General features: G+C 42.3%; 1 protein-coding gene across 2 annotated transcripts in view; it reads right to left on the minus strand.

Moving 5' to 3' along the window:
* Positions 1 to 18,742, minus strand: part of AMOT (angiomotin) — a 66,093-nt gene extending 47,351 nt beyond the window's left edge. The window contains exons 1-5 of one of the 2 annotated variants that reach the window (XM_063660837.1): positions 18,309 to 18,742; positions 11,125 to 11,232; positions 10,144 to 10,223; positions 2,898 to 3,046; positions 53 to 986 (exon numbers count right to left, since the gene is read on the minus strand). In XM_063660837.1, coding sequence (XP_063516907.1) covers positions 53 to 924 — 872 coding nt within the window. In that variant the 5' untranslated portion in view covers positions 925 to 986; positions 2,898 to 3,046; positions 10,144 to 10,223; positions 11,125 to 11,232; positions 18,309 to 18,742. The remainder of the gene's footprint in view (positions 1 to 52; positions 987 to 2,897; positions 3,047 to 10,143; positions 10,224 to 11,124; positions 11,233 to 18,308) is intronic. The other variant, XM_054472748.2, reaches the window with a different exon arrangement.
* Positions 18,743 to 25,811: the final 7,069 nt, after the last annotated feature.

The following is a 25,811-nucleotide window of genomic DNA, read 5'->3' on the forward strand; positions in this document are numbered from 1 at the left end:
AGAAGCTGGTTGGGGATGAGGTCAGGAAATGACAGAAAGAGAACTCTCTTACCTGGCTGCTCCATACTCAGGGGGATGCTGATACCTCATCAGTTGCCCCTCTGTTCTCCCTGGCTGGTTCAGGCGATGCTCACTATAGAAGTGCCCTGGCTCTTGGGGCTTGCACACTACAGATTGGGGTGGCATGCCCTTGAAGGGATATTCTGGTGGGGGGCCTCGGTGTTCCATGCCCTTCAGGCTATGCTGGTTAGGAAGTGGCCCTTGGGCCTTGTAGAATTCACTGGAACTTGTGGGATTCTTGTAGAGGTCATTGGGTTGTGGTGGAGAGAGGGGAGCACTGGTAACAGGTGGATGGGCCTTAACTCCACTGGTGGCTAGTGACATCTGCATTAGTCGTTCACTCAAGGAACGGACATGCCCTTGCTTAAGGTCTCTGAGTCCCTCATCTTGGTGCATCTTTCCAGGATTGAGCCGCTGAACTGATGGGCGTCCCTCGGTCCTCATCTTCTGGTTGGTGACTCCAGTGACATAGAAGGCAGCTCCAACACTGGCATGCTGTTGGCCCCGAAAGTACTGGGACTGGACCTTGGCTTCTTCATAGGTCGGGAGTTCTTCATTATTCTGCATTCGAGGAGACAGCTGCTTCTCCATGATGAGGTTTTCTGACTGGATTTCCTGCCCCTGGGGTTCTTGTCGAGCAGCATGAGCCACAAGCTGTTGGTGGTGGTCTTGGGGACTCAACACATCACTCTGAGGGCCTGGGTTCCCACTGCCACTGGGGAAAGGAGGGCCATTCCCTGTGGCTTGCTGGTGTATGGCAAGTAGGCTGCGATTCTCACTAGGATTGCCATAGCGAAGCTGCTCTTGTAGCAAACGCTGCAATACCGTGGTCCCTCCACTTGGCTGTTCTTCAGAATTTCTCATCTCTATTGCTGGTGGTGCCTTGTGAAGAGAGAGAGAAATTGGGCACCTGGGCTGCCCTTGACCTGGGAAGGGGAAACAGGAAGCTTAACACCCAGTTGATGGATAAATCAGTCCTCTAAAGGGAAAGAAAATTGATATTGGAGGGTGAGGATTCGATTGCAGAAACAAAGTAGAGAATTGAATCTAAAATTAATAGATTGTTGGGGATTCCAGGCCCTAGCACTGATATGATGAGGAACATGGAGGCATAAGAGCTCTAGGTTTCCTCTTTCAATATTGAGTTAAATATTCAATTTTCTCAAATTGAATTTTCAGATTGAGTTAAATATTCAATCTGGACTTAACTCCTAAGAATGCTTGAGAAACCTGGAACAGTCAACTAGGGTAATCAAAGTGGGTAACTTTTCAAGGTCCATATTCACAGGCTTCATCTCTCTGTATTCTATTTAAAGCAAAAACCCAAATCTTATGGCTATGGAGGTGGGGGCAGGCCAGTGGGGAAAGTTACCCTATAACAGGATTTGTAAAGCAGCTCAGCATATGAAGGCAGCTACAAAATGCAAAATAAAGACTCAAATAAATAAAAGGTGAAGAGAGCTTGGCTTGCACCAGACAGTAAGATCCCTGCCTTGATGCAAATCTTTTTCTCTGATCTCATAAGGCTCTGAAACATCTTTTTAAAAAACCATTTTCATAGTCTCCATTTTGGATGTTCCTTGGCTTAATGAGAAGGACTTGGAATACTTATTACTGACAAAGTTGCCTTTCAGCTCTCCAGAAACAGTCATTTAGATTTGTTGTTGTTGTTATTGGGTAGAAGCTTAAAGGGGAAGCCTCTTTTATTTGAAGTGTGCCTCTGACAAAATTTAGAAATTGAAAAATATAAAGATCATCCTTCTGGAAAGGGTATATGATTAGCATATTCCCTCCCTCACCACCAATTCTTCTGAACAGGTACTATGGGTTGACTGAAACTGATTTTAGTAACACAATTTAATATTCAAATTCTAATCATACTATTGGTTTACAGGGTATACAACTGATTCCTCTTTTCTTGACGTCTATTTTCTCAACTAAAAAATGACTGGTAGATGATTTCTCTCTCTCAGCACTGTATAGTACGCACTAATTCATTAGAGATTCAAAAATTCTTTGGGCAGAATCTGTCACGTTAAGTATTGGAATTAAGTAATAATGCTCAATAATGAAACTTTCACTTTAAGGATCTTCAGTAATTGGTGGAGAATGAACATAATGTCACACGAAAAGTCACAATAAAGGTCAATTTAACCAGCATCAGGTTTCTAGATGGCAACTCTGGATCCCTGGCTCCCAGACTCTTATTTCTATGATATTAAGTGGCCTGCAATCTCTCTGGAAACACGAACCCCTTTCTTTTGGTCATGCAGAGAGAGAGTGACCCAGAATGTACATACAGTATATGAAGAAAGTTCATCTTCTCTCTTTCTTCACGTCTTGTTGGTTACTGCTACCTGGCTTCCAACTGTTGTGCTGGGCAGTCTGACAACACAAAGGGACCCTCCAAAGTCCCTCTCATCATATTCTCTTGGGAAGTGCACAGCAGTGGGTTAAGCAACCCAGTCCCTTTTCCATTCCTCCCAATGTGCCTCCAGGACTCCTGTACTTGAACTGTCAAATTGGGATATTCTGATAGGCTGACAAGCATAATATATAAATCCTTTTTGGTGCCCAAAACTAGAGAGATGACTACCAAATTACTTTTCCTTGCTCACAAACTGGAAACAGGAACATGTATGGTGTTAAAGCAAAAGTGATTTATAAACCCTCCCTGCAAGGCAGGGAAATGCAGACACTGAGCTGCCCTGGACCCTGAAAAGTATACCACCCCCTCCCACGTCACACCCACCCCACCCAGCATGCACACAGGCACATATGCATACACACATGCACGAGTACGTGCAAACACACACACACACACAAATATTCCATACCTATTTCTGCTTTCTTTTAGGCTTAAAGCCTTGATCAGGATAGGGAATTCTTGCTTATGAGCAGCTCCAGAAACCGCAACGGCAGATTCCCTCTCCCCTAACACTCAGGTTCAGGGTAAGCGCCGCCAAGAATCCAACCACTGGTCACTCTGAAATGTTCAGGAGGGGGAGGGAGGGAGAAATAAAAACGTCGTTTCTATTTTGCCACCAATGGCCAGCAGTTAATCAAACCAGTTCTTCCAAGAGAATGACTTGTCCTCCTATGGTGCTTGGCTTTTAAATGAGTAGCAGAGTCCATCTCCACTAGGGCAGAAAAGAAACCTCAGTGTCCAGTAGCTGTGTCCGGAAGGCCAGGCCAGTCTCCAGTGATGGGAATGTTCAGGTCTGAGACTTGCTCTGTTCTGACCTCACAGCCCTAGAAAGCTACCACTTCCATTCCAAGTTGGAATGGTGGATGATGACAAAAGCCAAAACCACTGTCACCTTTAGGGTGCAAACTTTAAACTGCTATTAGTAGCAGGGGAGGTTAGTGAGGCTCACTGTCCCACATCCCAGAAGGGAGGGCAGTCATCATAAGGTAGGTTTTTGGTCAAAAAAAAAGAACACTCAGTGAGGCTCCGAATTTGAGTGCCTCAAGCTCAGATAGGTGGAGGGGAGGGGAAGAACCTTCTTTTCAACCAAGTCATTAAGTATTTATTGCGTATCAACTATTCCACACATTTGTCAGCCTCATACTAGACACAATAAGGGCTATAAAGACACATAAAATATAATTCCTGCCCTCATGGAGCTTACACTCTGATCATCTGATCAATGGTCCATCCATTCTTAGAGTAGGAAAGTAGACTGCCCTTCCCAACACAGAGCGCAACCCTTCTCCAATCAGAAGATGCCTCCACCTGCTTTCTTGGCACTTCCACTGCCCCAATGTCTCAGCAAAAAAAACTCATAGACTTACATTATATAGACTAGATGCAAATGCATAATAGACCTGGATTTGAGATAATTCTTATGTCTAATTTCTGCTTGGACTCTCTGCAAAGCCTTGTCAGCCTAATCAAAACGATTCTAAGACTCAGGAGTTTAAGTGACATACACATGAACCACATTCCTATTTTCTGTCCTGGCCTATGTATGATTCATTCATATCACTTAAAGGAAAGGCTTAATCCACACCAGTGACTCCATGAGAGGAGGAAAGCAATGCAAAAGAAGTACATAAACATCTCTGTATTTTGAGAACATGTTCAAAACATTCAAGTTTTTAAAAACTCCACAAAACCACAAAGTGATTAATTTAGCATTATTTCCTTGCAATGTTGCCAAAAATAAAGTGAACAGATATAGAGTGAACAAACACGGAAATGTGTCTTTCCATCTTGTTTTGGCACAACATATAATCATGATCAAAAGCAAAATCATCTCAAATCTGCAAGGTAATTATTTTAGGGTGTCTCCCCTAATTTTGAAGCAGAGGAACAACTTCTAATTGGAATCAAAGCTGGACTGTTAACAGAGCTATGGTATATAACCACTGTGCTTCTATTGTCCAATTCTGAACAAAACATTCATCCTTTTTTTTTCCAACTGAAACACCAGAAAACAGCCCAAGGCTTTTAAACTCGAGTCCCTGGAGAGAAACTACCATATGATTCTTTTCCAGTACTATTTAGATTCTTCATGCTGATATTACTGACTTTCTCCTGATACTCAGCTCTTCATTGAGAAAACTTTTCTCATGCAAGGTCTTACTCTCTTCTCTTAATTCTGTCCTCTGTATCCTTTTCTTACTTATTTATTTATCTATTTTTGAGATGGAGTCTTGCTCTGTCACCCAGGCTGGAGTGCAGTGGTGGGATCTCGGCTCACTGCAACCTCTGCCTCCCGGGTTCAAGTGATTCTCCTGCCTCAGCCTCCTATGTAGCCAGGATTACAGGCACGTGTCACCATGCCTGGCTGATTTTCATATTTTTAGTAGAGACAGGGTTTTGCCATGTTGGCCAGGCTGGTCTTGAACTCCTGACCTCAGGGATCTGCCTGCCTCGGTCTCCCAAGGTGTTGGGATTACAGGCGTGAGCCACCACGCTCGGCCCCTCCATATCCTTTTCAAAACCCAAATCACTTTATGTTAACTGGACACAGATCGTTCCTCTACCCTCTCACCCCCTCCTGCCATCTTTGCCTCTGTTTAAAAGAGAAAAAGAAATCAGCCTAAGAAAAAAGCTTTGCAGAGTCCTCTCCAGTTTACTATTTTTTTCTTAAAGAACTTATGTTCATCTACATGTCAAGAGAGTCACATAATGAGGAAAACACTACTCCATTTATTTGAGAAAGGAAAGGAAAAGACTCCTTGTTTCATGCACAAGAACTAAAACAGTATGAACTCTATAACCTTTAATCTCCCTATAGCTTTAATCATGCCACTGCCAGGGGTCTGACATCATCTTCAATCAAAAAAATAACCTTGTTTGTCCTGGGCACACAGACTGTCTCTGAGAATATTTGATAGGAAAAAAAGAATAACTGCGGTTCTGTCTTTAAAAATGCAATTTCAATCTATATAATCAACTCTTCTATAACAACAACAGGGAAGCAAGGCCGAGCTAAAGTCTTACCCCATTTGCAGTCATTGGCCTCTCCCAATACACCTGTGAGGTTGAGCCAAAACACATTAATGAAGGCCCAGATGTTTCCCAAGACAAGTCCCAGAAAATTAACATTACAAGGTGGTCAGGACAGACCAAATTCCCACCCTTCAAATAAATTTTGCAATATGCCTATAAGATCTTCTTTCTATCCCCTCTTCTACACCCTCCCACATTCTGCCCCTACCTCTCATTCTACCAACCAGGATAAAGAATCTAAGTCTAAGAAAGCTGTTTCTCTGCTAAATCTTGGTCAACTTGTTTCATCCAATTTGACTCCCAGATAAATGGAAGAGGGTCAGTTCAAAGTTTTCCCTGTACCTATGTGTATGTATTTGTGCAAACACACACACACATAACCTCTCACAAAAAGTGAGAGGCCCCAGTAAATTCTTATGTTCTCTCAGGTTGGTCCATATTGTAGCCAAAGTACCCTAGAGAATAACTTTCCCAACAGTCTTGCAACCCAAGATACCAATTCACTTCATTTAGGATGTGAAAAACAATGGTCCTTTTGCAGGTTATCTCAATGGATAGGCATCATAAGCACCGTGGCACAGAGTCTGGGCTAGAGTCCCACTGCCCAAGTTTAAATCCTGGATGTATGGCTGACTAACAGACCTTGTACATGTCTCCTGATCTCCCAAGTCTCAATTTCATCATCTGCAAAATACGGATAATGGTGTTCATTCTAGATAGGGTTGTTAAAAAGATTAAGGCAATTAATCCATGTAAAGTGCTAAGCATGGAGCCTGGCACATAGTAAGGCCTCAATAAAAGTAAGCTATTACTATAATTGTTATTTCAAAGTAGCCTTTTTTTTTTTTAGAAGTGTACAGCAATTTTATGAAGAAAGGTTGTTTTTTAAAAAAAAAAAAAAACAAAAAAAACTTTATTTGCAACTCAGTCTACTACACAGGGGTCCTTAGATCATTGAAAGCCAGAACTGGAAAGGGAGACCACCCAGTGGTCCCACCCTCTTCTTGTATAGATGAAGATGCCAGGGCCTCAAAGGGTAAGAGAGGGCCAGGACCAAAATGAAAGTTTTTATAATGCCTAGGGCAAGAGCCCTTCCACTACAACATATTATCTAGCATTATTTGCTTGTATAAAGGAGATGCTTAATAACTATTTATTACATAGAATTGACCCTGATTTTAAAAGACTATAAACCTGCTTTAATGCTACCACTGATTTTCCAGTTCCATTGGAAGTAAAATGTTAATGGAAGGAAGGAAAATTCAAGGCAGTAAGGGGGAAGTGTTTAGCTAGAAGTACTACTATAGAAAGGCTTTGCAAATTCGCTTTTTAGGCTAAGATGTGAGGTGGATTGAACAGCAACATGAACCTCCACAGATGGATGTTTCCAGGCCCCCTGTTCCAGGTCTGTTCAACATCATACCAGCTTGGCATTTGCTCTTACTTAACTCTAGCACTAGTAAGGTCAAGAAAAGGCTTAAGAGAAGAGTCAGCCCCAACTCTTTTTTGTTCCTATCTCTACCTCTATGATATAGTTTGGATGTGTGTCCCTGCCCAAATATCATGTTGAATTCTGAGGTTTGGTGGGAGGTGATTGGATCATGGGGGCAGATCTCCTTGGTGCTGTTCTGATAGTGAGTGAGTTCTCATGAGATCTGGTTGTTTAAAAATGTGTGGCACCTTCCCCCATTGTCTCTTGCTCTTGCTTTTGCCATGTGATGTGCCTGCTCCCCCATCGCCTTCTGCCATGATTGCAAGCTTCCTGAGGCCTCCGCCCCGAAGCCAAGTAGATGTTCACACCATGCTTCCCATAAAGCCCATTAAAACTCTTTTCTTTATAAATTACCCTGTATCCGGTACTTCTTTATAGCAATGCAAGGACGGCTTAATACACTCTATTGGAAACACCACAATTATTTTTGCAACACCCTATTAGATTAGGTTGAAAAATTATTTTAAGAACCACAGAAAGGCCTTGGCATTTCCAAATCTTACTGAGGATCAGTGTGAGAGATCCGTTTCTGGGACGGTAACTCAAGGTCTTGGTCATTTTTGGTCCCAGTTTGACTTTGCTTTGCTCTGAAGCAATTACCTTAAACATGTTTATAGGCAACAAAGGTGATCAACCCTGAAGTGGATGTGAGCAGTGACATACTGGGTAGCAAGGAGAATCCTGTTGCCACCTCCCTCTATCCCCCAGCACACACATCCATTCCAAAAGAGGAGTAGACCACGCCATCACATCCCCTTCTTTATTATCTCGGGAAAAATATAAAGGGTCCCTGTAATTAGATGGAGCCTAAAATGAGAAAAGTTTAAGAATATACCTAGAAGCTGCCTGCTTAACCAATCTTTAACTGCCAATGCCAGACCACCCATTTTCGTATCTACTTATATTTTATTTTACAAGTAATATAAGCACAGCATGCATTTATTTTTAATAAAGAAAAAAATCACTTATAATCCCAGCACCTCAACTTAAGCACTGTTAACATTATATTTCCTTTAGTTTTCCTATGTGTATTTGTGTTTTTACAAAGCAATGAATTATTAACAAGATGTAATTTTGGATCCTGCATTTCACCTTACCATAAATACTTTTTCCATGTTGTGGCATAACTTCATAACATCGTAATGGCTGCATAATAGTGCATTAAACAAGTGTATCAGCATTCACTTACCCATTCTTCAATTACTAAGACATGTAAATTGCTTCCAATTTTATGCTAATCTAAATAATGTTACAAAAACATCTTTGTGATTTAACCTTTTTCAATATTGTAGATTGTTTCTTCATGATAGAATCCCAGAAGTGAAACTGATGGGTCAAGAAGCATAAATGTTTTTAGACAACCCACTAAAAAATAAAATTAGCAAAACACCAGAGTCCCATGAAATCCCTCCCTCATTTAATGAAAAATTCTCCCGCTCTCATTTTTCCACCAGGGCAGAGCAGGGCTCCTGGGAGGGAAAGAAGCCAAGAGAAGCAGTGTAGTATCCCAGTGGCTTGCAAAATGGCAGAGTGGAATGCGGGCTCCCCTGTGAATCCAGCTTGCATGCACTTGCCCCAAATTGCCACCCAGCCAAGAAGCTAATTAGTAAAAGCATCAGGTGGGTGAGAACAGGTTCATGGCCTGCCTGTAATAGCTTATATCATCTTTCATTTTTGCCCTTGGAAAGATCTGACAGTCAGCTTGAAGACATTCAGTTCTTGTGACCCAACCTGCTTACATTCTGAGAACTGAATTTGTCAGTTTTTAGATCCCAATCTTCAATACATCTTAAGGGACATTTTGCTGTATAGAACTAAGCAGGCATGATCAATGAACTTGTGTATGTAGCTCTATTTTCAGCCTCAGTTAAGGTGGCACATTTAAGGTCAGCCCTGTTTAATACTAGATGACTAAGTGACACCTGTCTTAAATGGTCAATGTATTATAGACAGAGGTTGATTTGCAGACCTGATCCTAAAAGTCATCCGGTCCTAAAGCAGGGAAGGCAATAGGTCAGAGATGCCCCTGGTTTAACAGGAGTGGACACAACAGGCATTCTTTCCATGACTTCTTAGCCAGAACTCTCAAAATAAGGCAGTTCTGCTGTCCATCTTCTCTTTGAAGATTTTTCCCTAATCCCTCTCCATCTATTCCTGACCTCAACTCTGCTCAATATGGAAAATGAATTCTCTATGATGACAGTTATCACAGCAAATTTTCCATAAACTTTTGTTGAGCACTTACTGTAGCCAGACATTGTGCTAGGTAAGCCCTAGGGTGGCAATAAATAAATAAATAAATAAATAAATAAATAAATAAATGAAAAGAGAGCCCAGTCCTTGAGTAGCTCCCAGTCAGGCAGAGGAGGCCCAATTCAATGGAAAAACAGAGGTATGAGCCGATAGCTCCGGCAACACACAGGGCTCTGCAAAAAACCCTGGGCTACCTGAAAAAGCTCCCAAGAGGAGGAAAACACCAAAAACCTATGAGCTGAGTAGAAGACATGGAGTGTGATGACCAATTTAACATCAAAGATAGGTTGAGATATATCTTTGGGAGTCATTAGCATATGGATGACAGCTAAGGTCATAAGACAGGGCTGGACCATATTGACTAGGAACAGAACAGAACCCAGGATGAAACTAAACATGGACTTCTGGGAAAAAAAAAAAAAAAAAGATCATTCAAGGGTTAGGTACTTTGCAAATGTGGGAGGGAAAGAAATTCCTTTATTTATCCCGATGGCCTTTCCTCCCATATATCTCCAAGCTAGACCTTGCAATACACAGCTCCAGGGACAGAAATCCCCAGCTGTAGTGTGGAGAGAAAAAAAGAAGTTAACTCTCACCTTTTAAGCTTCTGAGTGCCCCGGTAGCAATCACTGTTACGGGTTGAGCCAGAAATGGAAATGGAAGTTGCTAGACTGTAAGATCTTAGAGGGCATGGGCTGGGTGCATGATTTTTCATTGTATCCATCCCAATACCTAAAACATTAACTGGTACATAAAATGTGCTTAATAGTTGCATACTGAGTGAATGATAACTTCCCCAAAACTTTGCTAGAGGCCACAGCAGGAGAAGAAAACAAAGAAAGACACGGAATAACAATAATAATAATGTTATTATTACCTTTAGTTTCTCAGCCTTCCTTCTAAGAAGACAAAAAAGCTCTTTCACTTCTGCTATCTTATTTGTCCTTCTCAGCAGCTCTGTGGGGAAATAAAGGCAGATGTGATTAATTCCATTTTAGAACTGGAGAGGGAAGCTCAAGTCCAGAACAGATAGCTAATCATAACTAATTGGACCAGAATTTCACTGTTGCCCATTGGCAGGGCCAGCATTGGAACCTAGGTCTTGCGACTTCCTGCCCTATGCTTGGTTCTAAGACACAACCCTCCACAGAATTGCCTCTCCAGTTTTTAAGAGGACAGTTCACAAGAGAAATTCATTAGGAAAGCAAACTCCTGAAACACTCCAACAGTATCTTGAGCAAGTGAGTGAGCTGCATTTAAAAGACAGTAATCTGTTTCCCCACGCCAACACTGGGATGACTAAACCCAGTTCCCAGTGGGGCTCTACAAACATAATTGAGAGCTCCCTGTTTCGCTGTGCCCCTTTTCAAGGGAGCCCCATCTGCCTTCAGTCTGGTTTTTGTGTCTGAGTGGGGCTCAGGTGCTGACTGCAGGTGTGGCATCCAGCAGGTGTATGGACAGGAGCCAGCATTTCATATCTTCATACCGAAGGGCCTGAGTCACTCTCTGAAGGCAGAAGGCAGCCCCTCCTCCTCCTGCTGTTTGCCTTGCAAGCACAGGGAACCTGCCTTGCCTGAGGTGCCATTGCAGAACTGAATCTAAACCCTGCCTTCCCAAGAAGGACTAAGGTGAGATTAAACCACAAATCATATAACCCAGCTAACTTTCTCACTTGCACAAACTACTGCGGGCATACACCTACACCGTGGGCACAGCATATGGGAACCTAGGTACAGAATGACCGTCACCTAAAGTGATGGGGGAAAAGGAGGGCCACAACCGGCCCATATTTTATATTTAGCTATAGAGCATTGACTCTACTGCAAATGGCCCTAAAATCCCAGAAGCAAGTACTTACCCCCCTAAAAAAAGGTGGAGTACAGTAAAAAGAACCTGCTAGAAATCTTGCACTCCTGTTCTCACCATAACCTCTTTCCTTCAGGCTTCCAAGGGAGAACCGCTTAGCCTGGTCACAGAAAGCATCAGGTCAGAAAATTCATCATATTCCCCTAACCAAAGCCCAACTGGCAGCCTGAGGCAGATAGAATGTTCCTGGGAGTAAAGGGGGGTCATCAAAATTTTCTTAGCTTCAAAAACTGTTTGCTTTTTAAAAAAACAATCTGCCTCCCCTACTCTCTCTCTCTCAGGCGCACACACACAGACCAAAGAGAAACTAATTGTAGAAGAAAAAAATGAAATCTTACCTTAATAAAATGGTTTATTGTCATTTGTTCTATTTCCCTAATTCATAAGGGAAATTCAAATAAGCTTTGGTTTACAGCCCATGATCCAGAAAGCAAAACTGGCTACCACACTAAAATGTGATCATTGTATATAAACATAGTAAAACAAAAATCTGAACTGAAAATCTAAATGTAATAAAGAGGAAATTAGGTTTCTTCAAAACAGGCAATCTAAATAATTTTCCCCATCTGTGATTTTTAATCTTAGTTTGCTATCACATGGAACAAATGTCACTAATTCAATGCAAATACATGCCCCTTGAAAACAACCAAAATGAGTAAGGGATGTACTAATTAGCTTCCTAATGGGGAAGGTTTTAATTGAGCTATTCTTTAACAATCTTCATCAAAGTTTCCAGGGCAACTTCATAAAAGGATGTCAAACCTGGCCCATATTTTTATTCCCTTAAAAATAATTTTCAATACACAGAAACACAGAAAGTTGATTTCTCTTCAATGCTGTTAACACTCAGGCCACTACATTTTCTGATGTCAGCAATCCCCTTCCCACAAATATTCCAAGTATGCACCACCGTCATTCTCCTTTCAATTATGTGGTTTCTCTGCTCCTTTACTGATTGAGTCCAGGCCTCTCGGATAATGAGAAGCATGTGCAGGGAAAATATGCTCTTAAAAAACACATACATCAGTTTTATCTGCATTATAAAGAGGAGAGCAGATCATCTGTCCATATCAAAAAGATTGAAATGTGAAGTTTGCTATGGGGTATATATAAGGGGAAAAAAAGATCAGTATCAATGCCTAAGGTTGGTAGGGGGGGCGGCACAGTTATTGTGATCTGATGTGACACCAATAAGAATAAGGGAGACTCTCCACCAAATCCACCCTTTCTAGCTTGGCCACATTTATATTTCATGTTATCTTAATGTTTCTTTTGGGGGTATTTAAGTTCTGACATACACATGGAAATGAGCCACGAATTGTACAGCAAGCATAAATATTCCATCATTAATAAAATCCAGCTGTGTATAAAACACTACAATGGCTGGGTTTCAGTTACTGGCTATCATCAGTATGTGTCACAAGCAAATATTACTGAAAACTTTCTCCCTTAAAACGCGCATGCACACACACACAGACGTTTGCTTTATTCTTTTTCATCTTTTGGAGGAGCTTTGAATAACTCACTGATCTCTATAGCTCTTTTCAACTAACGTTTCTTTTTGAAGCTATTTTTCACCACCCTGTAAGATGCTAGGGTCCTCTTATTTGTATCTCAACTTACCACACAGTACAAAACTGTTTAATTTTTTTTTCCAAAAAACCGAGAGGGCCAATAATACAAATGTTGGGTTAATGGTAATTACAGTCAGTAAGGCAATGGGGCACCAAAGGGCACTGTATAAGAGAGCAAAGCTCATTAAAAAGGAACACCTGCTCAAGACCCTATAATAAGCCTGCTCTGCCATCATGCAAACACCTTTCATCCAATGACCTCAAAGCATGTGCCCAATATGAAGCATGCCGAAACACCTCTGTGAGGTATTAATATCCTTGCTTCCCAGAAGGGTAACTGAAGCTTAGAGCAGCTAATTCATTTACCCTTGGTCACATGGTAAGCCAGAGAGGGGCTGGGCAGAGAAAACCAGATCCTGGCTTCAAGTCACACAGGCTAATGATATTTCATGGAGTTAGGGCAAGAGTGAAAGTGCCTTTACAAATGTCAAGGCAAGCCCACAGACTTAAAAGAGTAGATTTTCAAGAATTGCCCTAGGAAACATTGGCAAATACACCCATTTGCATTTTCTCCAGGATCATATATTACAAAAAAAAAAGTTCCTGTTTCTCATTTGCTACTTTCTAAATACTAAAAACCCATACCACACTTTCTATTCCAGTTAGAGAAATTTAATCTAATTTATGATGAGCCACTGGTTTCCAGGAATGAATCCATCAAATCTCTTTTTTTTTTTTGAAACGGAGTTTTGCTCTTGTTGCCCAGGCTGGAGTGCAATGGTGTGATCTTGGCTTACTGCAACCTCCTCCTCCCAGGTTCAAGCAATTTATTCCTCAGTTTCCCGAGTAGCTGGGATTACAGGCATGCGCCACCATACCCAGGTAATTATGTATTTTTAGTAGAGACAGGGGTTTCACCATGTTGGTCAGGCTGGTCTTGAACTCCTGACCTTAGGTGATCCGCTTGCCTCTGCCTCCCAAATTGCTGGGATTACAGGTGTGAGCCACCATGCCCGGCGAATCCATCAAATCTTAGAGATCACATGTATACCACACCTTTGTTATCAAAGGAAAATTAAAGAACTATGAAACAACTTTCACTACATGGTGAAAACCTCAGATGAAGAACCCATTACGTGTGGGCCATTCTGCTGCTGCCCTTCATGTCTTTTATTTAACTGTCTAAAATCCTTAGTTTGCTATCTTTTAGTCTAATTTAAACATATTATTTTCCATGCTACAAAACAAGTATATTTGTGCTTTCCTGCTTCTCCTTTCTCATTCCAGAGATTTCATATTCCACTCAAATTTATACTCACTTGATGGGATTTCACCATACAGTGATTTAAAAATCATTGCCAATGATTTAGACAAAGTAAACAGTGGACCCTAGTTTTGTTGTTGTTGTTATTAACAAGAATGGGGGAGGGATAACAGGAGGTCAAAGGAATTAAATTAACAGCCTTGCTAAATACATGAACAACTCCTGAATCACAGAGATTGTTTAGGGATTACTTATTATATCCATTAGCCTCTCCTGGCATCTGAGAAACAAAATATATGGGAATCTTCATGTGTCCTCGGTCAGATTCTGACTTCGTTCCTCCACATGGGTTTACAAAGCTAAGTCTTAGGTGGGCTCTTATTGAAAAGCAACATTGTATATATCTGTGGCTCCAATTATCTAAAATTCATGTTAGTACAGGAACCAGGACTTGAAAGGAACTAGAAAAAATGAAAGCAGGTGATCTGTTAGGATGATGGAATTCTTGAAGTTTTGGACAGAGTCTTAGCTTCTTAATTTTGGCTTGTTAAAATATAAAACATAATGCATCTTTATTCATATATCCTTACAGGATCTTTTTTTTTTTTTAACATGATGACTAAATGACTGAATTTCTAACAACTGTTACACTTCATTCTAGTAGCAATCATTCACATTCATACTAGATATTGAGGCCTAGAAAGAAAACCATAAATGTATAAGAACTGGCTCTCAAAATTACCCTGTCCAAACCCATAATTTACAGTGGAAAAAAAAAAAAACTTAACAGAGGTAGTAAACCGAGTTACAGCTGGGCCTAGAGCCCAGGTCCTTCTCACCAATAGACTCACTAGGAAATCTTATTGCAGATTCTTAGGTTAAAAGGGGCATCAGTCGCCATTATTTACTAGAAATAACTTTCTGGATCCCTGAGTTAGTCAAATACAGTAACTGGAAATAAAACATTTTACCTGTATGGGGTGGATAGTCTCATCCTTAGAATTGTTCAAAATCTATAAAGTCTGATTTATTTTCAAAAAGTAATACTAGCTTTCTTCTGCAAGCAGTTGTAGGCCGGAGCTAACGTGGCCAGCATTATTACAAGCCAGAATGATTTAGACAATTAACTAACTCCATTCCATATAACAAAAAGATTTCAAAGGCCAAATAATGGCCTCACTTAATTTAAGCGATAATCATCACAAATTCTTATGTATTCCTTTATGCAATAAATATGCTTCCGAGAAGGCCCAGTTAGAGTGAATTTTTATATATCAAGTCATAGTTTAAAGGCACTAACTAGGAAAGCTAGTACTTACAAAGAAACCTGTTGTGGATTCTTTTATAAAGCAAATGACCTCCTATTTTCTTTCTTTCTTTTTCTTTTTCTTTTTTTTTTGTTCAGATTGTGTGTGTTGTGTGTGGAAGGGGCGACTTCCCTCCTTTCTCTGGGTTAAAAGGGGTCAGAAGCCCACCATGGAGGAGAGTAATGCAGTATGGCCAGCCTGTTTAATGCCCCCTTAGTTCCTGGGACAAAATTCTAACCTTTGACTTGGGGGTGGAACCCTAGATTTTGGACCAAAGTCCACAAAAGGCAGCAAGGAGGGAAAAGTAAGTAAGACTAAAGACAACACATCATAGTAAAACACCAACAAAAATTCCTGGGGACAGGAAATCAATGGATCACAATTCTAAACAAATTGGTTTAGTCCCCAGCTAATTAACTTGTCAAGCAGATCACTAAACCTACTGAATCCATGGGAGAAAGAGATGATGTAATAGGAGATTTGGAAACATTTACCCATTTACCATCCTAAAAGGCTCCACTACGACCACACACACCTCTCCCCACCCCTTTCAGTGTTTAAGCTGGGCTTAATGGGTGCAAAGGACAATTTCTACCAGACAGTCCCCAAGAATAGACTGTTCTCATGCATTCCAAATGCTCAGTCTCCATGGAGGAGGCTACCTGGTCGCAAGCATTTCCCAAGAGGGAATATATCCTCTATTCCTCCTCATTGGTAACAATTCCCCCACTCCACCCCCACGCCCCAAACAAAACAAAACAACTTCTAACCATCCTGAGAACTTCAGGGGACTTTTCTGGGGTAAAGGAAAAGAAGCGTAAAGAGGGGAACAGGAAAGTGTGAGAAACCCCTCTTGTCTCCAAATGGAAAAAAAGGCCTTAAAAAGCTGGATCAAAGGAAGAAAGGGGGATGGGGAAGAAGGGCCGCTTAATTACAAAGACACCCTTTTAAAGAAGGCGCAGGCCCTGGGAGAGGGCTCTTGGGAGAGGCACAGAAGCAGATGTACCCACTTAGAATTCTGGCACTCAATGGGACCTCAAGGTCATAGTATCCATCCCCCTGCCTTCTGATTAGGCTATTCTTAAAGCATTCTAGAGTCTGATGCGGTCTTTACAAAACCTAAGAAAGAAAAAGCAACTCTACAAATGTCCTAGTTGGGAATTAGTCTAATAAATCCAATTTCATAAACCAGAAATGAGATTTTAATTTCCAAATCCAAAACTGCATTGACTATGAATTATTAAAATTCCCTTTCTAAAATCTTTTAAATAGGTAAACAGATCCACAAATTTCATGTAAAAGTGACTCCACATACCATTGTGGTCAGAGGTTTACTTCACATCTAGACCATGAAGGTAGAAAACCCACTTTCAATTTTACAAAGCCACGAACTTTTCCCAGGAAAGAAGTAATTTAAAATGAAGTATGATGTAGTGCCAGAAAGTGTCTGTCAATGACACCGGATAAACCCATACAGAATAGTTGGAACCTTAGTTATCATCTGTAAATAGAGGCAACTACTCTACAACCACCTGGCTGTTAAAATGTCCCAGGCCAGTTATAAAATGTAGTTTGGTCAGGCCAGCTTTTCCCTCCCAGCTGATCTGAAACAGGATAGCCTTTAAAATTGTCGCCCTGTAACGTTCCTTCTCTACCTTCCTACTTTCCTTTCTCCCTCATTAAAATCAACCAAAGTTATTTTAAAATGTATGTAAATAATGTGTTCCCAAATAAGCAATGGGTTAAGGACATGTCGGTAATAAGTCTTTGAACACCATCACTTACAAGCTTGACGCACTTGTCCAATTGAAGATAGGTGGGAGATGGATGAAAATGTATACCACATCCAAAATGGCATTTCAAACTATTCTTAGCTACTAAATGAGGGTGCTGAAAAGTCTAACTGAGAAGGCTTCACAAAGGCTGGCCTGAGAAAGAACTTTTCACAAAGCCTAGCTCAAGGAGACTTAAATACCCTTAGCCCTTCATCATTGAAGATTATGGTGACTAATTATCTTCTTCTCTGAATGGGAGAAGAGGGTTATATTCATAAAAGTTTTAAACTGCCTCCCAACGTCCACTCTTCATGGTGGGGAGGGAGAACTTCATGAACTAAACATCCCAGGTTGTTGAAAAATTCGTTCTAAAACATACACTAAAGATTGAAAATGCTGTTTCTCACCAACTTTCTCTTTTCTTGCTCATTTAATTCTACTTAGTCCCTTTATGCAAATCATTATATTATTATTAGTGGCAATTTACCAGGAACTGCTCACAGTCTATTAAAGACTGTTATTTTCCCTCCCACTTTTCTTTCTCTTCATTTTCACAAACCCACGAAGCCCATCTTACTGTTGAAGCACCAATGTGCAGTGGCCCAGGCTTGGACCCTCAAGACACCCTCAAGATCCCCCAAAACTATTTACTAACATCTTTGGATCTTCTAAAGCAGATAGGGGCAACTCCCTCCTCACCACCACTATCACCACCACCACAAGCACTACCACTACCACCACACATCTCAAAGAGTAGCCTTGTTTTAGATCACACAGACTTTAAAACTTCAAGAATTCACGGTCCTACCCCTCCTGCTCCCGCCTCAGGGAGTGTGGGTCCCCACCCCAAGCCTAAGCACTTAGGAGAAATCTATCTAGTTATCTGAGATAAGCACTGACATGCATGCTGGGCTAAATGCAGATTTCAGCTTCCCTCGGGTCTTTAGCTCCTCAATGTGATTAATTACCTAGAGACCCACAAGAACCCCAGGAGGTAAAGAAGTAAAAGTACCATCTAGTAGTGGTACCCACTAGCATCTCCTCACCGAAGTAGGACGGGAAAGCAGCGCACACTCTAACCGATTTAACTTGCTGCACATCCAAAAAAACTCATGGCGAGCTGCAAAGAAAGTAGAACACACGGGCATTCCCACACGCGCCTAGATCGATTCACTCACGCCGAGGGCACGACCAAGTTCATGCCACCATGGATTCCTGCCCCAGTTCCCCGCGAAAAGTAACCACGCGTCTCCTACCCCTGAAGGCAACGAAGACAAGGTGACGACTCTCTGCTCGCTCAAGTGGCTTCGGTCCCGGGCCAGCGGCCAGGGATGGGCAGGGGGGAAGCCCCAACTCCCGGCTGCTCCCCTCCTCGCTGCTCCGTCCGGGCTCTCCTTGGTGGCAGCGGACAGGCAGGATACCGGGCCAGAGGGTGGAGCAGCGGATAGTCGGAGGCGAGACTGACTGGAGGTGGTGGTAGCTGAGGGGGAGGCGGAGAGAACTAAGAGAAGAGGAGGCGAAAGAGAGCGGAGATGGAGGAGTAATTCAGGGGGTCTACCAGTTTAGGCAGCCAGAAAGCTCCTCGGAAGGAAGGGGCGTGACTGCCAAGGCAGCTCCTGGGCAAAGGATGGGAGGTAGGGGAGGGGGACGAACGGGTGGCTTTTCTTCTTGCGGTGAGCGGCTAGGACCGCCCCGGAGCAGGGCGGGGGGGTGGTGGACTAGGGAGGAAGGCGGAGTAGAGGGCGGGGAAAGAAGGGCGGGAGCCTGCCTGGACTCTGGAAGTGAGGAGTGGGGGGAGCGCGGAAGAGAGGCGGGGCCGGGGGGCGGGGAAGTTTCAAACAATTGAACCGCGGGGTCCGGGAGCTCGGGCGAAAGTAGGGGACCCTCGCTCTCGCCTTCCCGCTAGAGGGGCACGACTGGGTTGCCGTAGCCGAGAGTCTGCGCGGGGACTGGCTGGGAAGAAGGAAAGGGTTTTGCAAAAGACTACAATAATAATCTGCGGCAACAGCGCGGCATAGACGCGTGGGAGAGCCAGTGCAGCTCCCCGCCCCACTGCGGGAGGAAGAAAAACAAATAATAGAAATGCTGAAAAGCAGCTTCCACCAAAGCCTGCTTAAAATAATGCAGGAAGGAGAAGCGCTCCTTCGTTTTCCTTCCCCTCTTGTTTCCTATTACCAGCAGGCCCCCACCCAGGTCACAGTTCTGCGAGACACCCTCCTTTCTTCCTCCGCTCCCCCGCCCCGGGCGCTTGCCCCCCTCCCGTTGGCGGGCCGCAGAAGCTGAGGGGCGAGGGAGGAGGGGTCGCGGGCGGGGCTCTGCGGAGGCTCCGCCTCTGGGCGGGCTGGGAGCGCCGGCCTGGGCGGAGCGGGTCCCTGAAGTGTAAGTCCCGCCCACCATTCTTTTGCAGCTACCCGTTGGCCCAGCCTGGCCTAGTATACGCTTGCGATTGGGCCCTGGAGTCGCCAGTCTAATCCCTTTGTCCCACCCGCCCTCAAAATTAATAAAACTAAACAAGAGGCTATTGTGTAGTTCTATGTTCTACACCAGCTACTGCTGGGAAGAGAAAGATGAGACGCTTTATTTCTCAGTCTCATAAAAGAGTGCAACAGTGTGTCGGCCGACTCTGGTACGCCTTTATGTTTATGGCACTGTCCAGCTCTCTGCGAATAGGTAACTTTTCTTCCACCTTAGTTTATTAAATCAGGAGGGGGGAAAGCACATGAAGTGTCATTGTGGTGTTCTGCTGACTGTGAAAAAAGCTGACATTGGTTAAAAACAAGAGAGGGTTGAGAACAGCATCCTGGGACACGGAAAATCTACCATTTTACATCTAGAAAAACGAAGGCACAAAGAAACAGTGTCAGGGTAGCAAAATAACATGGAATTTGGAACCAAAGGAAGAATTCATTTGGGGCCCTGGCACTTACTAGCTAATTGTATGACTTCTGTTAAGTGGCTTAACTTCTCAGCCTTAATTTTTCTACCTGTAAGTAAATGCTATAAGACATGCCCTATTAACCTAAAAGCACTGGTATGAAAATGTGTGTGAAAACTATAAAGCACTCCACACATGTATGTGTTCCTACTTGTGTGTGAAACATAATGGAGAGTCTTAGATGTGTTAGAGGATCAATATTTTGCTCATCTGTTTTAAGCATTTACATCCAAGGTCGTGTAGGTTTTGAGGCTTTATTTTAAAAAGTCAACTCTTTTCCTACAATTTTGGGGGTGGATATGAAGTTGGCTCCCTGCAGTTAAAATAATAAATTACCCCTTTTCTAAGCAGGGTGGGTGAGATTTCTTTTTTAAAGTTCTACAGTTTCATGACAACTTAAAGCTATTGTGGTTCTGGTACTGAAAGAGGAAATCATGCTGTGTATCTCCGAAGTGAACTTAAGAAAACAAATATGAAGGAACATTTACCATGGAAACCACCATTCTCTACAGATCCATATTTCCTAGAAAACATTTCAAGTAGGAAGCAAGCCTAAATGTAAACGCCTTGACAGCGCAAGGCTATTATAATGGCTCATGCCAATGAAAGAGTGACATCCAATTCAAGCCTGCCTAATGGGAGCCATCTGGGGGGCCATGGATCAAGGCATGCAAGAGGAAGTGTGCTTAAAGGAAACACTATCACACAGTAAACAGGGGCTCAGAATCCAACTCTGAGTGCAGGAAAAGTAGTGGACTATTGCATGTCATGGAGTGTGCAGCATGCTCTGCTAGGAGCTGTGGAAAGATTCAGAAGCAGGAATGTGCACAAAATGATTCTCGTTATGATTCTGTTTATGTATGAAGTGAGGTTATTTGGGTGATTTTTCATGGAGAAAGTGAGTTTTTTAATGTTCAAGATATGGAGACATCTGGTTTGTGAAGTAAGGAAAGGTTATTTCAGCCTTGTTATTTGGCGTGGACAGGAGAGCTAGATGGGGTGGGGGCGGGTATATGCTGCAGGACTACTACCAATCACAGTGGCAAAAGGATATTTGTTAAAATCAATGCTGTCCAAGTGAAAAAAGTTAAACATGCACATGGAAGAATTCAGATAAAACGGTACTGGGCTGGGCACGGTGGCTCACACCTATAATCCCAGCACTTTGGGAGGCCGAGGTGGGTGGCTCACTTGAGGTCAGGTGTTCAAGACCAGCCTGATCAATATGGTGAAACCCTGTCTCTACTAAAAATACAAAAATTAGCCGCACGTGGTGGCATGCGGCTGTAGTAGCAGCTACGCGGGAGGCTGAGACAGGATAATCACTTGAACCTGGGAGGCGGAGGTTGCAGTGAGCTGAGATCAGCCACTGAGCTCCAGCTACTCGGGAGGCTGAGACAGGGTAATTACTTGAACCTGGGAGGTGGAGGTTGCAGTGAGCTGAGATCGGCCACTGCGCTCCAGCCTGGGTGACAGAGCGAGACTCCGTCAAAAAAAAAAAAAAAAACAAAAAAACAAAAAAACAAAAAGGTACTGAAAGACTACAGTGAAAAGTTCTTCTCCACCACTCTGCTCCCATAGTCCCATTCTCTTTATGACTGTATGTCATCTTCCAAATAGATTATTTGCATATTCAAGCATGAGTGCATATTCCCTTTTTGTTCCTTACAAGTGGGATCATTAATCAAGGCACACCTTGCATTTGTTTACTCAACAATGTATTTGAAATATTCTTCCATCTCAGGATAACTATGTTTACCTTATTTATTTTGTTATAACTCAGTATTCTATTGCATAGCTGTGCCAAAATTCCTTTACTCATCCCCTTATTAAATGGGGATTTGGGAGACAGACACGGTGGTGGCACACGCCTATAGTTCCAACTACTAGGGAGGTTGAGGGAGGAGAATCCCTTGAGGCCAGGAGTTCAAGGTCAGCCTGGTCAACATAGCAAGACTCCATCTCTAAAAAAAAATGGAGGCAAATTTGGGCTATTTCCCATCTTTTGCTACTACGGAAGATGCTATTAAAAAAAATCCTGGTAACAAAGGCCTGGTAGCTACATTTGTAGTATGCCTGCCCCTAGCTTTGAAGTTGCCTTCAAAACACTTTTCTAACATGCTTCCTTTCCCCACAGCAACTGGTACTGTGGAGCAATGGAATTGGAGCAATGGAAACCTGTAACACACTAAATTCCTTTAACATCCGCTCCTCAAACCCTGCTTGGGCATTACTCTTCTCCAAAGTTTGATGGAGTAGAGTTAGCAGAACTCTGAACTTAATGGCGAGTCACGCTTTGTGTGAGTCACTTCTTAACCTGTGGCAAACAGTTTTTTGGTACTTCTGTTTAACCCAGGTCTTCCAAGCCTTCTATCCTGCCATGCAAGACTTCTTTGTTTTCACCCTGAAAACCTTTCAGTTGGTTTAAACCAAGTTTGGATTTAAAGCTATGCGTTGCCTGCGCTACTTAAAAGAGAGGGGGAGGCCAACATCAACAAACATCGATTGAGCCACTATTATAGACAAGACTGAAAAAACAAAGAGGCATGAGACTTAGCTCCTGCCTTCAAGGATATAAACATAAAAAGACAACTAACAAGCATGTGCTAAGTGCCAAATGAATGGTATTGACAGTAAAAGCTGTGTAAGTTAAGAGCAGAGAGTGAAAACTAGTTCCAGAGAGTTAGTTTATACAGCAAACTATGCCACACACATTTAACTAATCCCCACAGCATCCCTGTGTCTTCATATCCTGACTATAAAGTATAGAAAGCCCTCTGGGGGAGACCAGGAGAATTCACCACTAGCTGTAAAACACCTGTGTAAAGACACTGGGTTGCCTAGATACTACACATTAAAAACCTCCATATAACGATATGGAAAAAAGGAGGATCATTTTAAGCTCAGAAGTCAAGATTCCACATCCCAAACTACCTGTCCTGTTTGACCTTTATTTTTTTTCTTAAAATACACCTTTATTGCACAATAAAAATCAGTATCTGTGCTGTACAAAATAAAATCCATTAAAAAAATCAAATGTCTACCTTGAAAACATTACACAAAATGAAATAAGCCAGATACAAAAGGAAAAATATTGTATGATTCCACTTACATGAGGGATCTAGAATAGATAAATTCATAGAGATAGAAAGTAGAGTAGTGGTGATCAGGGGCTGGAGGAAGAGGGAGCGGGAAGTTAGTGTTTAATAGCACAATTTCTGTTTGGGATGATGAAAAGGTTTGGAATTAGATAATGGTGATAGTTGTATAATATTTTGAATGTACTTAAAGCCAATGAATTGTACACTTAAAAATTGTTAAAATGGTAAATGTTGTTATGTATCTCTTACCACACACACACGCACACACACACACATGCACACACACAAAAGGGTAATAACCCTTAGGCTTAGTGTCAGGAGACAATGCCAGTAATAGGGGTTGCAAGAAGGCAGAACCCATGTGAAAGGGGCAGCCTGATTACCACTACAGGGAAATGCAGGCCAATGTGACCACAGCTTCTGATTTTTCAACAGAAACCAGAAGTCAAATGTTTTTAATATAAAATCTCGTGTTTCATGTTGCCAACTAATAAATGTGTTAATTAAAAAATCTCCACTTTGTGTGCAATATTTTTGTCCAACATACAGGAAAAGTAGGAAGGAGTATATAGCTTATGGTCTGTTCCCAATCCCTGGCCAGATTCTTCTTGAAGGAAAGATGATAAAACCATAGTGCTTTGCATTGAATGGCATTCTCCCCCACTTACCAAGTGAACCAGGAGTATGGAATGTGCACATCTTCCTCTAGTTGCCTAGTGAACAACTAAATGATTTAAATGCATTTATGAACAAAAGCAGAGGCAAGCAAGTATACTAGAAAAAATAAATCTTAAAGATTTATGTCTCTATACATAACTGTCCCCCTTAATTCCTCCAAAGACAAACGTTGAGAAGCAGCCTTCTCCAGGACACCTCCAAAAGTCAGCCTCCTATTTATTCATAAGGACACACTAGCCCTGTACATGCAGAAGCCAGCTGATCAGAAAATAGCAGGTTTATCTGAACAGGAAAGGAACAAAGGGACACATATGCAATACAAGACTTCAGTTAAATGCTCTTCATATGCAATACAAGACTTCAGTTAAATGCTCTTCCTTCTGGATTCCCTCCCTCCCCCCTTCCACCCTTCCCAACCACACACACACACACACACACACACACACACACACACACACACACGCATGCACACACAGTCCAGACACAGGAAGTTTGAAGCCCGATCCATGTGTGGAAAACAGCAATGTGGGAATTCAGGAAACAACACCAGAACTGTGCTCCAAGGCCAAGACCTGCTCCAGCATTTGGGAGCCAAGTTACTCCTGGGGTATTTGTGGGCCCCAGCATTTTGGAAGTAAATCGGCTGTAGAAAAATAAAGCTGCCTACAAGTCTATTCCCCAAACACCTCCTAAGGTCTTGTTTGAGTAACCTGGGCTCGCCTCTTTATGATTTATGCAGGGCTTCACTTCAGCTTAACTAAATACCATATCTCCTTCAGCAGCTTGAGTTTCTGGAAAGGCCCAGACTGTCCGTACTTCTCAGTAGGGTTTATTTGCAAATTCCTAGGTTAGCCGGAGCAAGAGGGAAGTAGGGAGGCTGAGGAACGTACATCAGTCTGTACCCTGAAAGGTGGTGGGCTGAGAGGGAAAATATAATTTAGTCAATGGTGGAAAACAAACCTCTGAAAGCAAGTCAGAGGAAAATCAAATTCCTGAGCCAGTAAGCACGTTAAATGTACAGAGTTAGCAGGATTTAGAGGAAGTTCATCCTCTGACATTACCCTTTGCAAATAAACTCTTGATTGATTCAGAGCTCTCTCTGTTTCTGTAGTTGCCAGAGTGTCTGAGAGTTGTTATCCCAGTTGGGGGAGAAGAAGGCTGTGACTGCAGTAGAGATTTATCTTCTCTGGCTTGCTGCCCCACTTTAAGAACTCCAGGGAGAAGGTAGGTCAATGCCATTCCAGTGTGATTTAAGGCAGGCCCACCTTGCTGGCCCCAATCAGCCTTCTCTTCAGGTCTGCCACTGTCCTGTGAAATTCACACAGGAAAGACCCTTGTTAAAGTGCAAATATTAACCTGGGAAGGGTTAAATAGTAAGCCATCCTTGGTGTGCTCTGTGGAAGGGGTATAGACTTTTGGAGTCACCCAAGCCTAGATTCAAGTCACAGCTCCACTACTTACCAATGAGGCAGATTCCTTAACCAGCCTGAACTGCAATTCCCTCATCTGTAAAATAGGGATAATAATTTTTCCACCATAAGAGTTTCTTTGATAATTAAATGAAATAACACATTTAGAGGTCCTATCATAATGTCTGGCATATAGTAGTCCCTTAACACAGTTTATTTCTTCATGCCCCTCCATTCATTCTTCTTAGGGCATTCCAGGGTATAGGACAATGAGTTTGCTTGGTGGCTTATAGAGATTAAAAGCACCTAGCTGTAAGGCCCTCGCAATCACTCTTCTCTACTAAATCTGCTCCACAGGGCAGTGTGAGGCTAAGCTATGGGCTTCGGCACCAAAAGGACTTAGTTTCATAGTCTTCATTCTATTGCTCACTAGCTATGTGACTTCAGGCAAATTTTGAGGATCAGTTTCCTCATTTGTAAAATGACAGCATCTATGTCAGAGGATGGTTGTAAAGGTGAAATGACAGTTGTATACAAATATTAGCTGATATTATTACTTGTAATATTTTGTACAATGGACTGACTAAAGTTTACTTTTTCTACCAGCAGTTTCTAATTTAAACCAGTGAATGGTTT

The sequence above is a fragment of the Pongo pygmaeus genome, chromosome X, assembly GCF_028885625.2.
Source record: "Pongo pygmaeus isolate AG05252 chromosome X, NHGRI_mPonPyg2-v2.0_pri, whole genome shotgun sequence".
NCBI classification, from domain to species: domain Eukaryota; kingdom Metazoa; phylum Chordata; class Mammalia; order Primates; family Hominidae; genus Pongo; species Pongo pygmaeus.